The sequence below is a fragment of the Sinocyclocheilus rhinocerous genome, unplaced genomic scaffold, assembly GCF_001515625.1.
Source record: "Sinocyclocheilus rhinocerous isolate Xijiao unplaced genomic scaffold, SAMN03320098_v1.1 scaffold1740, whole genome shotgun sequence".
Classification (NCBI taxonomy): Eukaryota; Metazoa; Chordata; class Actinopteri; order Cypriniformes; family Cyprinidae; genus Sinocyclocheilus; species Sinocyclocheilus rhinocerous.
In genome coordinates, this window is record NW_015651446.1 from 70,320 (window position 1) to 82,844 (window position 12,525).

A 12,525-nucleotide genomic window follows, 5' to 3' on the forward strand; every position below is an offset into this window, starting at 1 on the left:
GTTTTTGGCTTGTGACGTCGGAGCCTGCGCTGTTATCTCCGCCTACTGGAGACTTTTTCAGGCTTCTGATTGGCCAACATGGCTTTACGGTTGAGATTATATCGCCACCTGTTGGTTTGGCATGCTCTTGACAGTGCTTCATAGCATGCGTTTGCGTTTTCATGTGGACGGAGATTTTTTTTTAAAACGGAAGAAGGAAAAACTCCGTTTATAAAAATACCCGTGTACGTGTGGACATGGCCTTCATCTGCTAAGAAATAACCAAAACATAAATATGCTGTGGACACAGTAAATATGCAAAACAGTAAATAATGCTTGTTTGTGTGAAACTTTCAGGCTTTATCATTTGTATTCTAAAATCTAAAAGTGATTGGGTTTCTTTGACAAAACATTCAAACAAACAGTGTTCTGCCAAACATGCATAATGCAGCCCAATCTGTGCCAGTCACCTACCTAGTTGTTTGTGAATAGTTTACTGGTCCATAGTGTGCACGGAATATTAATTCACACAGAGAAATTATCTAGTTTCCACCTTTTATCCTGGGGAAAAACTGACGCACATTTTTATAGCTTAATTATGCGTGGTGACATTCAATATTGAGGATGGAGGCATCAGTTTATGACGCTTTCAATGCATTTCAATTAGACCTTTAGTGACATCTAGTGGTTCAAAAACAGAACTGCAGTCAAGTCAACTTGCTTTATCATATATATCATATACGTCTAACATAGGGGAAGTCTTAAAGACAACACTTAACAAATAAATAAAAATACTAAAATATATAACAACAGCAACAACAATAATAATAATAAAATTTGAATGTGACTTAGTGTCTAAATATTTTATATGCCTACAAAGAACAGTAAACAACATACAATGTTTACATTTGCTCTTTAAAACGCTAGAATATGTATATAAATATGTATAAATATATTTTTTTGTTTGTTTATGGACTGTATTGTTTGCAAACTTCTCACACAGGTTTAATGGCAGCATTGTGAAATGGCACAAACTTCCTTCTAACAGGTTAGGCAACAAATATCATGTTTCTGCACGCAGGCAGAGCTCAATTCCTCTTTCGATCTTGCACATGTGAATACTCATCTGGATTAAAGCAGAACGCGAGAACAGCGCCTTCACACATCGGCTTTGTGCTTCAGGTTGTTTTTTGCACTTTATTTGCATACGCGTTCTGCTCCCCCCCCACCATGTATGTGGACCAAATTAGAATTGTGTTTCTGTTTTTAGCTGAGGTAGATATACAGCGATCCGACACTAAATGAAAGCAGAGGTGCTGTGTGCTGTGGCAGGTGTTCAGTGTGGTTGTGCTCCGCTACGGCGCAGGTGAGTGTTTGTGATGGCGGTCACACTGCGGTCCATCACGACTTTATGTTTTCCTAACTTGATTATAGCCTTGAATAGTCTTTGCTGATCATATGATTGTTTAAAAATGATATTAGTTTCATCATAGGCTAACTTTCACCGTTATTTTGTGGTTTATTTGTCGTGCAGATAGTTTATTGGTAGTTTCACGAAATCGTAATATTTTTTTATTTGTCTTAGCCTACATTTTTGTTACAAGCAATATGGATTGTGGTGGTTTCGTTATAAGGAACATCAGAATAAAGAAGCTTTTTTTTAAATAATAGCTAGGTATGTAGTATTATGGTTGGTATTTTTGTTTTGTTTATTTAGAATCTGCATTTATTCACTGACAAGTTTGCTTGTGGGACATTTTCTCTTAACTTATGATATTTGTGACTAAATAATCCTATTATTATTGGGATGCCCGATCCTGTTCCTCGCGATAACATTAGATATCGCGATCTACCTTCCAGCAAAGTTCAGTCTCAACTCTAATCAAACACACCTGAACCTGAGCTAAATAAGATCTCCAGGAACACCTGATAATTACAGACAGGTGTGGTGGAGTAGGACGGCTATCCGGGAACAGAACTAGACACGTATCTTTTATATTTAAAGGGAAAGCCAAATTAACATTAAAATACAAAAAAATAATAAAAAAAGTTCTGTCAATTATATTAATGTTTTATTAAGGTATTGTATGTACACACACACACACACGTTGTGTTTCCATGTTTTATGGGGACATTCCATAGGCGTAATGGTTTTTATACTGTACAAACTGTATGTGCTATTGCCCTACACCAACCCTACTATATACCATAAATATTAAATATGCTTGCCTTCTGCAAATCTTTGTGTTTTTTCTGACTGTCAGCGTTTAGGAATTAAATATATTTGTATCTTTTAGTGATGGTCCAGAGAAGATGAGCTCAGATTGAGGTGTTTGCTCATGATTTTTGAATGGGGTGAATCTCATGACCACAACAATGTCCACCAGTAAATCTGCCGCCAGAAGAGCAATTCTACAGACCTCCAGGACTAGGTGGAACAGGACGGATAACTTGGATATTGTTCCTGTTTTTGTAGTTTCCAAAATATACCATTTACAAACTACGTTTGGTTAAAACAAGTGTTTATTTATTTTATTTTATTTATATTTTGTAGGCACAATCTAATAACTTTCACTTTTTGTAACCTTTTAACTAAATATTTAATATACTTCTGTATTATTCTGGTTTTTAGTGTTTTTGTGCCTTTTTTTGTGTACATATTGCAGTGTAAGTACAGACATACCAGCACATTTATGTCCAACAACCTGGGGGCTTTAAACTACAAATATCTTTTAACGTATTCAGCAGATACTGAACAACTATTGATTTATTGACCTTGAACAAAACTGGTTATTACACAAGTGTTCTGTCTTAAAATATGTGTGGTTATTTCAGGCATTCTCATTTACCACATAAATCTGCAACATTTTTAGATCAAATGACATGAAATTTCATGTGCTGTCATTGTGCGTAATGGATTAGGAAAATTTTGCAGCACTCGGAGACAAAAAGGTATTTAGGAAAGTACTTTTGTATATTGTTTTAGTCATTAGCCCAGTTGTACCATAGATAAATAATGTAGCATGAATGAAAAAGCATATTTAAATATGCTTGCCTTCTGCAAATCTTTGTGTTTTTTCTGACTGTCAGCGTTTAGGAATTAAATATATTTGTATCTTTTAGTGATGGTCCAGAGAAGATGAGCTCAGATTGAGGTGTTTGCTCATGATTTTTGAATGGGGTGAATCTCATGACCACAACAATGTCCACCAGTAAATCTGCCGCCAGAAGAGCAATTCTACAGACCTCCAGGACTAGATGGAACAGGACGGATAACTTGGATATTGTTCCTGTTATCAATTCAGACACAAGTGAGTAACTGAGATATTGTGCTGTTTCGTGGAAGTGCAGTGAGCTGCGATGCAGACTTTGATGTTCGAGATGTTCCAGGGACCTGGGAAATTTTATTATGATAATCGGTGTTAGTGTTGGTCAAATTGTAATTCCATGGATCATCCAGACCTCAGAAGTCCTGCTCACTTCACAGAATATGCAAAGCAGCACAGTGAACACCCATGTATCCCTGGAGCTCTGTAAATCAATGGCTCATCCAGTCCTCAGCAATAAATTTCAAACATTAAAGAAGCAGGGTGAATGTTGTAACGGCTGGCTGTCCTTTGTTTTAAACAGGCAAGTGTGATGGAGACAACGTAGAGCGCTGGCTTACGACAATCTCCAAGTAAGCTGAATCTCACAAGTGTTCATGCCTCTTTCATTTTGGCTTTATTTAAGGATAAATCTTTCTCAAAAGGTTTCAGCTGCTCCATTGTGCCGTCTGTTATAATTAGCATTTCTTCCCAGATTAGATTCTTCAAAGCATTTCAGCTCTGGTCACTAATATAATTTGACTTCCTTGTTTAAGGGATGATATAAAACCAGAGGTTGTCCTGGAGACGAAGGGTAAGTTTACCTGCCCCATTTGAAAAAAAAAACCACACACAAAAAAAACAATCTGAGCTTATGAGATTGGCATGGAGTGTGTGTGTGTATATATACACTATATATATATATATAATGATGTTATTATATTTGTATTTATTATCATATATTATCTATATTCTTAAAATATATCATATATTTATTATCATATCACAATAAAGTGATTCAGAAGCTAAAGGATAAAATGCAACATTGACGAGGATTTCAGTGTATATTTGTTGCTTTATAGTTGCTGTATATTTCAGTTCAGTTGACTGTATGATAAATGTGATCAGCTGAATGCATATGCAAAGAGATCTTGTGAATGCCCATTTAACCCTGGAGCTCTGTGTAAACTTTGTGTTGGATATGTAATTAACATACTGATATGATTCATGACTCGGTTAGTAATTTCTCTGTGATGGCTGACAGTGTGCTGGTTTATACCATTATAACAGGGTTAGCTGACCTACTGACCTGAGGGCATGACTTACGGCCTCTGAATTTTACACTTTTAAATAGTGTATTGTAAAATATATTGCTTTGCTTTCAGTGAAGCCCATAAGAAGAAATGAGAGCGGAGAAGATGATCTGGCACTGGGAGTGGAAGGTAAACATTCCCAGTTTTGTATTGCTCGGTTCAGTTTAACCAAATACCCATCTGAAACAAGACATATGAGCGATATGAATGAGTGACGTTGGTTGGCATCAAGATTTGAGATATTTTTTATTGAAGTATTGAGCATACAGTGGCATATGGAGTCTGTGTTTTAGAATACATTGGTGTTCAGAAGGCCTGTGCTAACCCTGGATTTTAAGCATAGCGAACCTCTCCATACCTTCTATCACAAACACTGGCAGAAAGTGAGACAGTCCAGTCCCTGCTGTTTGAGATGCGTCACGACATAGACTTGAATGGAATGAGATGGAAAAGATAAGGAGTAGATAAAGCAGGAGTAGATAAAGCAGAAAAATGTTGTGCGCCGAAACTTAACATGATTTACCCAAGTATTACATGTTCATTATGTCATACTAGATCAACATCCATGTAGGTCCGGGAAGAAAACCAACCAACCAGATCAACTAATACAATCAGATTTTAGAGCATTTATGGGCTTCAGTAGTATTTTTATCAACCCATAATTTCCCTTTCAAAGTTGGTTATAGTTAAGGATACTCTTCAAACAAGATTCTACTGTAAGTAATTAATGCAGAAAAGGTAACCTAAGATTTACCTGATTATTGTAGTGTTTTAGTTTACTTGCCACTCTGAAGTTTTCAAGTAATTAATCTCAATGCAGCTTTCCTGTACTTTTATTTTTAAAAGACCAAAAATAAGCACAATAGATGAGTTAGATTTATGCTTTATAGTTCAAATACGCTTACATTGAAAATGTAATCTTGTAATTCAGTTTTAGTCACTCTTTTCCCAGTATGCACTGGGGCATGACTAGTCATGGTTGCATTGTCTGACTGTTCATCTACACGGTTCACATTTAGTCACTTACTGTTTTTTTCTCATGAATTCATGTGATGGATGTTCACGTTTTAATAGTTTAAGACAAAAAGCACATTTCTCCTAATGACATGTATAGAGAGAATAAGTTGGTATGTAATACTGAACAATTTAAAATCACAAATAACGTTTTACATTGATACAACTGAACTATTACTTAATCTGAATAATATTTGTTACAATAATTGTTCAATTTTACATCAACTTTTAAGTTCAGTGAAGGCATTTACTTAGATTACATTAATTCAACTCAAAAAAGGCCATGCAAATTGTTGCCTTCATTTATTTCACTTTGATATACATGGAAGTATGTGTCTTACTAGGCTAAATTATCCTGTGCATAATCCTTGTGACTACTGAGGTGTTAGGAAAATTTGAAGAGGTTTACCTTGAGCTGACCTTTCACTTCAGGCACCAGGGGCTGTGTTACAGAAACTTCCTTTATGAAATCTCAAGTTAAGCTCTGACATGTTCTAATATTGTACAGAAGTTTAGAATCTTTATTGTCTACTCACTTGGAAATGTATCTTTAGCCCAACAAAACAGGTCAAAACTATTCAGTACATTCTCGTGTAGCTTCCTCATAAACCAATTTAAGAATAAATGCAGAATGATACTATAAATAGTCAGATACAGTGACATAATATGATACAATAGAACACAATCAGCTGTATCCCAAAATGCATTTGCTTTCCTGCCAGACATTCTTCATGTGTTAACATTTCTGAATGATCAAATTCACGTCGACCACCTATAAATGTTTTCTTTCTGCCCGGTGTGCTGTTTTTCTTCAGGGTTCTGTCTGTCTTCTTAGCATGCTGTCTTCTGTCCTGGGTTCTTCCTTTTCAGAGTCACTTTGTAGTAATTGTCTTGACTCTCATCTGTTTGTCTCTTCTTAGGAAAAGTTGCTTTTCCTAAGTAACCTCCTCTGAATCTCTCATTCATGTCAGTTGCGCTGCCAGACACTCCCCTTCTAGCGAATGAGGTGCTTTGGTTTTGTAACACAGCAGCAATGGAAGGTACAGGACTAAATGGATCGGTGCTCTTCGGAATCCGCAGATATTAAACAAAGGCGCTGGTTTAGGAAAATATGCTGGGCACTTTGGAACAGGGTCCACTTTTAAGAAGACATCAGCACGTCCCTGTCAACATGCCAAAGTCTTCTGTTCAGTTGTTTATGAGAAGACATCAGAACATCAAAACAACAATGAAGAATATTGACCTAATATAGCTACTGTAACGCTGTCTGGAGGTGTTTCATTGAAAATGCAGATGTTTTCCATCGTTATAAGAACTCCTCTGTGTTTCTTCTGTGTCTGATACAGCATCTTTATATGGCAGACGCTCTCTCAAGTCTGTACGAGACCTTCTAAGGTAAGAACAGACTTAGTATTCATTGTCTTTTGTGCAGCACTTTCATTTATAATTTGATTAACTTTGACTTTTACCTGGATGTAGCCGATATGATAAGCTGATAATTATTTGCATGTTATGGCCGATATAAAAATGTTATACTATTTTTGTCTAACAATAACTGCCACAAAATTGTATAATATGAAAAATGGATATTCATTTTTATATTTGCTAAACATTACTTTTAACAGTGTTATTAATTAAATTATTGGTGTTTTAAATATTAACCTGAAGTGAGTTATAGATGACAGCAAAGGTAATCTAAATGTAAAAACAGAAGGAATGAGCATGTACAATTAAATATCCAAAATAACCAATATGGTATCAATATATATAAGGCCATGTAAAAGGTCCCCTATATTTGCTGTATATAGGAATACGCACTGCATATCTGTGTCACATCAAAGTGTTTGAAATGACTTGAAGTTGTACATTTGTTATATGAATATGTACTATGTAAGTGTGTGTATATACTATATATCAGACAGAGTGCTGTGTAAGTGCGTGATGTAGGCTTGTTCAGGCACCTGCCAGAAACCTTAGGCATATTTCCCATGCAAATGCTGATTTGTTGACATGCCACCGCATGGGCTGCTGGGCTGGTTTGCATGAGGTGGAATGTCACTGATGGGGCAATGAGGTAGGAGAAGAGCGATTCTGACCGGAAGTGAGTGACCGGCTTTGGTGTGTAGGAAAGGAAGGTCAGCGGTGTTTGTCTTCTATTCACTGATGTTTGCTGGTGTCATCCACGCACAGGTCATCTCAAGATCCTCCTGCTCTGTCCAGGTGGAACAGCTTTGCGTCGAATGTCTCAATACCATCTGATGTCAGGTCTGGTTCTCCTCAACAACCTTCCCCACCTGTCGATCATTTACTTTAAGACTTTAATTTGTTGGTATTCCTGTTAATGTTTTTTTTGTTTTGTTTTGCAGTGTAATGGACGTGTTGAACATATTGCAGGATGACCCTGAAGAACTGTTGCTGGATTTGGGTTTTGGCACTGAAGAGCCTGACTTTAGAGGGAGAATCCCAGCCCGATTCCTCAATTACCAGTCCTGCGCTCGTGGCATCAGCTTTCAGCTCTTTCTGGAAGCTCAGCAGAACCGAATGGACGTTGAAAATGAGGATGTCAGAAGTGAGCAAGTTTCATCAAATTCACACAAAAATTTGTCATTTTTTACTCAACCTCACATTGTTTTAAACTTATATGACTTTCTTTCTTCCATGGAACTCAAACAGTGAATTTCTTTAGAACATTCTTGGCACTGATTCAGTATAATGAATGTGAAAGAGTACTGGGGCTGTCAAACTCCAAAAAACCCCACCAAAAAACATATATTAGTTTAGGCCTAAGAAGAACTGAAATATAGTGCATAATACATATGGACCACATTTTTTTAAATGATGCTTTTATGGTGCTTTTTAATCCTTTTTGAAGCTTGAAATCTCTTTTATTAATATTATTATTAAATATGTTTCCTTTCCATGGAAGAAATAAGGCATTCATCATTTTTTAGGAGTGAATTGCCCTTTTAAATATCTTTTCTTTATTGCCACACTTTTGGCATTGGAATCTGTTCTCGCTGCTTAACTATTCCATTACATGCCGATCCGAACCAGCTGGTATGGATATATATATAGTTTTAATCATGCCGTGCCATACCAAGCTCAAGTGGAAATATAACTGGAAAATTACCGTTCTTAAAAACATTCAGCCTGATGCAGCTTATCGTTCCATAGAAGTTAAAGGTGCAGTATGTAATATTGACAGCTAGCGGTTGAAATGTGTACTGCAGTCCAAAATCAAAATATTGGAAAAAGTCGTTTCCCCTGCCCCCTCTTCCTCAGACTCAACGCTCACGCGGGTTGCCAGATTAGGACACGCAAGAAGAAAGAGTGCAAGTAACTGACAATGGAAGACGATGAGCCTTACACTGCAAGTTGTTGAGTTGATTTATCCAAGTTTTAATATGCCTCTGGTCAAAGAGCTTTTTGGATAGATGCAGAGGCTTTTTAGGTTGGGTAGAATCTGCGATCTCTGACCCAATTTGTTTGCTGGCTTCCATGGCTGCAGTCTGCCAACTGCCAACCCGGAGTGTTGAAAGACTATTGGGGAAATTGGCAGTGGGTGGAATCATAAAGACCAAAAACAAAAACAGACATTCTGAACACACATTTCAAAAATAGAATACCTGGCTGTAGCATTGTTTTTCAGAGAAATAAGTATGTGAACTAACATGTTTCCTCAATTTCGGCAAACATATTATGGTATTTTATGCTTTAGTACAGTCAAAAAATTTCATACAGCACCTTTAAAGGTTCTACATGGAACCATAGATTCCAATAAATAACTTTATTTTTAAGAGTGTTGATTTCTCATTGCACAAACGGTTCTTTATACTGGTTATTTGTTATTTACATTAAGAAATTTGGGAAAAAAAGGAAAAAATGGTTATTTTAAGAACTCTTCACTAAAGCTTTTTTGGGGAACCAAAAATGGTTCTTCTATGGCATCACTGCAAAATCCCCAATTTATTTATTTTTTTTAACAGTGCATAGGTGTTTTCAGAGGTTGAATGTGGTTTAAATATTATGTGAGAAACAGCAAAAACAGAAGTTGACAATCATTTCCTGTACAGCTGTTGTGTGTTGAAAGATAAGCAGAGTTTTATGCAAATCTCTTTTTCTCCCGGCGTTCAGATCGGTTTAGACAACTCGAGGTTCTTCAGCAGGTCACCACGACGTTCTCCTCTCTGGTCGGTGCAAATACTCAGGATGTGGACACATCTACAGCCTCCCGGATGTCCGCAGAGGCACGGGAGAGGAGAAAACGCATGGTCATGATTCTGCGTAGAGCCTCCAAGAAGAGCCTCAGCCAAGCCAAAACGTTACAGAACCAGCACATGCCCCCTCCTTTGACCTCCTCAGCCCTATCCGGCCCAGAATCATCTGGGATGCCAATGGTAGATAAAAGGATCCCTTCCAAACGCACAAGGGTGTCGGACAACAGCTGTCTATCCCCACTAGAAGAGGAGCAGAGCATTAATTCAGACTCAGCTGAGCCGGTTCTAAACAGCCTGACGGCAAGAGGAACATCAGACCTTCTGAAGCTTGACTCTTTCCCGTCTTCAGCCAAAGAGAGTCTGCAACGGCCTGTTGAATCTTTCGAGCTGGAAGAGGTGAAGTATTATTGATCTGCAATGATGTCCTCTGTATTTACTTCCGCATTGTTCCCTTTCTAATGTTGTTGACTGTTTCTCAGATCCAGAGTTTTGACGAAGGAAGTATTCCTGGGAGCTGCAATGATCCAGTGGATCCTGGAGGTGCATGTTGTTTTTAAAACACCCAAGCAACTGGATAGCAATGTGCTAATAACCACTTAGGACACTATAGCGACCGCACAGCAATGCCCTGCTAACTACCCCTAGCATTGTAGTGGCAAGTTTTGTACAGGCTAACACCTGTACTTCAGAAAAAGATCAAGTTTAAAATGCAATATTGTTCCTTTTGCTTCCTGAAAAACGTACGTTTTTAAAAGCCACGGTGTGGATTCAAATAATTTACTTAGAACAATTTCCATCTCTGATATTATGCAAATGACTCATGAGATTGTTCGGTCATTTTCATATGTGCAGCAGGCTGCATGCTGTATAGTTGAGGTAATATCCACCTAACCACAGTACTGTGGAAAATGGACTTGTTTGTTTAGTCTGATCAAGAGGCTTTAGTGTTCTTCTGAACACTTGTGATATGTGGCCGCATGATAATAGATCTTGTTTCCGTGTAGGTGAACGAATCGGATCTTATGTGATGAGAACGAACAGTTGTCAATCAGACAGCAGCGGCTTCCTAGAGGATCCCTTCATACCTGCGCTGTCCCAGCAAAACAACCCTGGACCCGAGCTCATGAAGGTAAGACGTGCTTCAGTTCTTTCTTTCTTTACATACTGCAGAAGGTTTGAGTACCTATATTAATGGTATTAGTAGTTTGTATCTGCTATTGTGTTTTTTTTTTTTCTGTGATAGAGAATTTTAGAGATTTTTTCTAAAATAATTTTCTATATATTTTCTTAAATATTCATTATATTTTTATATATTACAATATTTTAAAAAATATCTTCATATATTTTCTTAACATTTATTACACCACCACACAACTGTTTCAACATTGAGCAGCCAATCAGCATATAAGAATAATTTCTGAAAGATCATGTGACACTGAAGACTGGGGTAATGGCTGCTGAAAACTCAGCTTTGCATCACAGGAATACATTACATTTTACAATATATTAAAATAGAAAGCAGTTATTTTAAATTGTAATAATATTTCCTAATAATATTTTACTGTATTTTTGGACAAGTAAATGCAGCTTTGACATGAGCGGCCAATCTCAACTAGTGTTGAGTTTGAGACGGGATCTGTTTGTTCAAACAAAACAGACAGCGAAGTGTTGGGGAAACCTGTTTGGATACGATATCTGTAGCCATTATTTTTACAGTTAGATTTGGTGCTTAGTGGAGCAGGCATTAAGCAATGTGGATATTTAGCACTTGCTTGGGTGTGTTTATTTGTCTGATTTCCCATGCTGCTTCTGCATTTTGCAGATGCTGAATGCAATATCACAAAATAGCACAGAGGATCAACAGAGGAGATCAGAAGCGCGAGAAACGGAGGATCCCTCTATAGATGAACAGAACTGTGAAACGGAGTCAAACCAAAAACACTCGCTTACGGCACACTATGGCAAAACTGTTCTGGGAACAGCAGACTCTGAAACTATGTTTGACTCAGGAGAGTTGAGGAAAATAATAAGTGAAAAAGAAAACTCTTTATCACCAGATATTAGTAAAGTTAGCAGTAATGGTGTTTACACTCTAGCATACTTTGTTCAAATGGATCCCGTCGGTTATCAGACTGAAATTTGTGACCGACTGCAAGGATCAGGAAGTCCAGACCGACGTGTTTATAGGGAAGGCATGTCCCTGTTTGAGGAATTGAAATCTGCCGAGAAAAACTTGCACTTGAGTCCTACTAATCTGAGGACAGATGTTGTGGATGCCTTTACAAATAATCTTGAGCTGGGCAAAAAAGCTCCAGCTTTGGATCTGATGCAGGAATCTCCAGCTTCTACCCAGGGCAAAACCGTGTCCTCTGATGCACCCTTTGGACACAATTCCCCCACAGCGCTCAAACTCAGGAGAGAGTCTTTCTCCAGGAGGTCCTGGTCTGATGTGATCACGGATAATGACTCGGGAACAGCACAAACACCCACCACACAGACACCGTTCACATCTGTGGACACATCTCCACCTCACTTATGGAACAGTGAGGAATGTTCTGGAGATCTTGGACGTTTGCACACGCGGTCAATATCTTTGGACACGGGACTGTCGTATGAGGAGGAGGATCACAGACTGCAGGGCGCATTGTGGGCAGGGGCGCAGCGATGCTTCTACTGCGGGTCCCAAATCGGCTACGACAGTGGCTGGGCAAAACCTCACCCTGAGCTGTCCCCCAGTCTGCCTGTAAGTAGAAGTTACTCTTCAAATTATCATTATCTATAATCATTAACTATGACGGTCTGAGGTGTAAAATTCCAATAATGCTCTTTTTTGTACATCCTAAATTATTAGGGATGCATGATATAGGTAGCATATTGATTATTGGTTGATATAATACACACACACACACACACATA

At 37.9% G+C, this 12,525-nt stretch overlaps 1 protein-coding gene across 3 annotated transcripts in view; it reads left to right on the top strand.

The window, feature by feature from the left end:
- Positions 1 to 1,083: 1,083 nt before the first annotated feature.
- Positions 1,084 to 12,525, top strand: part of LOC107712804 (coiled-coil domain-containing protein 129-like) — an 18,056-nt gene continuing 6,614 nt past the window's right edge. The window contains exons 1-14 of one of the 3 annotated variants that reach the window (XM_016518134.1): positions 1,084 to 1,161; positions 1,250 to 1,345; positions 2,277 to 2,411; positions 3,238 to 3,290; positions 3,610 to 3,658; positions 3,842 to 3,879; positions 4,451 to 4,507; positions 6,739 to 6,787; positions 7,583 to 7,657; positions 7,759 to 7,961; positions 9,527 to 10,005; positions 10,089 to 10,149; positions 10,614 to 10,738; positions 11,432 to 12,352. In XM_016518134.1, coding sequence (XP_016373620.1) covers positions 2,344 to 2,411; positions 3,238 to 3,290; positions 3,610 to 3,658; positions 3,842 to 3,879; positions 4,451 to 4,507; positions 6,739 to 6,787; positions 7,583 to 7,657; positions 7,759 to 7,961; positions 9,527 to 10,005; positions 10,089 to 10,149; positions 10,614 to 10,738; positions 11,432 to 12,352 — 2,178 coding nt within the window. In that variant the 5' untranslated portion in view covers positions 1,084 to 1,161; positions 1,250 to 1,345; positions 2,277 to 2,343. Of the gene's footprint in view, positions 1,162 to 1,249; positions 1,346 to 2,044; positions 2,060 to 2,276; positions 2,412 to 2,834; positions 2,932 to 3,102; positions 3,291 to 3,609; positions 3,659 to 3,841; positions 3,880 to 4,450; positions 4,508 to 6,738; positions 6,788 to 7,582; positions 7,658 to 7,758; positions 7,962 to 9,526; positions 10,006 to 10,088; positions 10,150 to 10,613; positions 10,739 to 11,431; positions 12,353 to 12,525 lie in introns of those variants that run through there. The other 2 variants (XM_016518136.1, XM_016518135.1) reach the window with 2 other exon arrangements.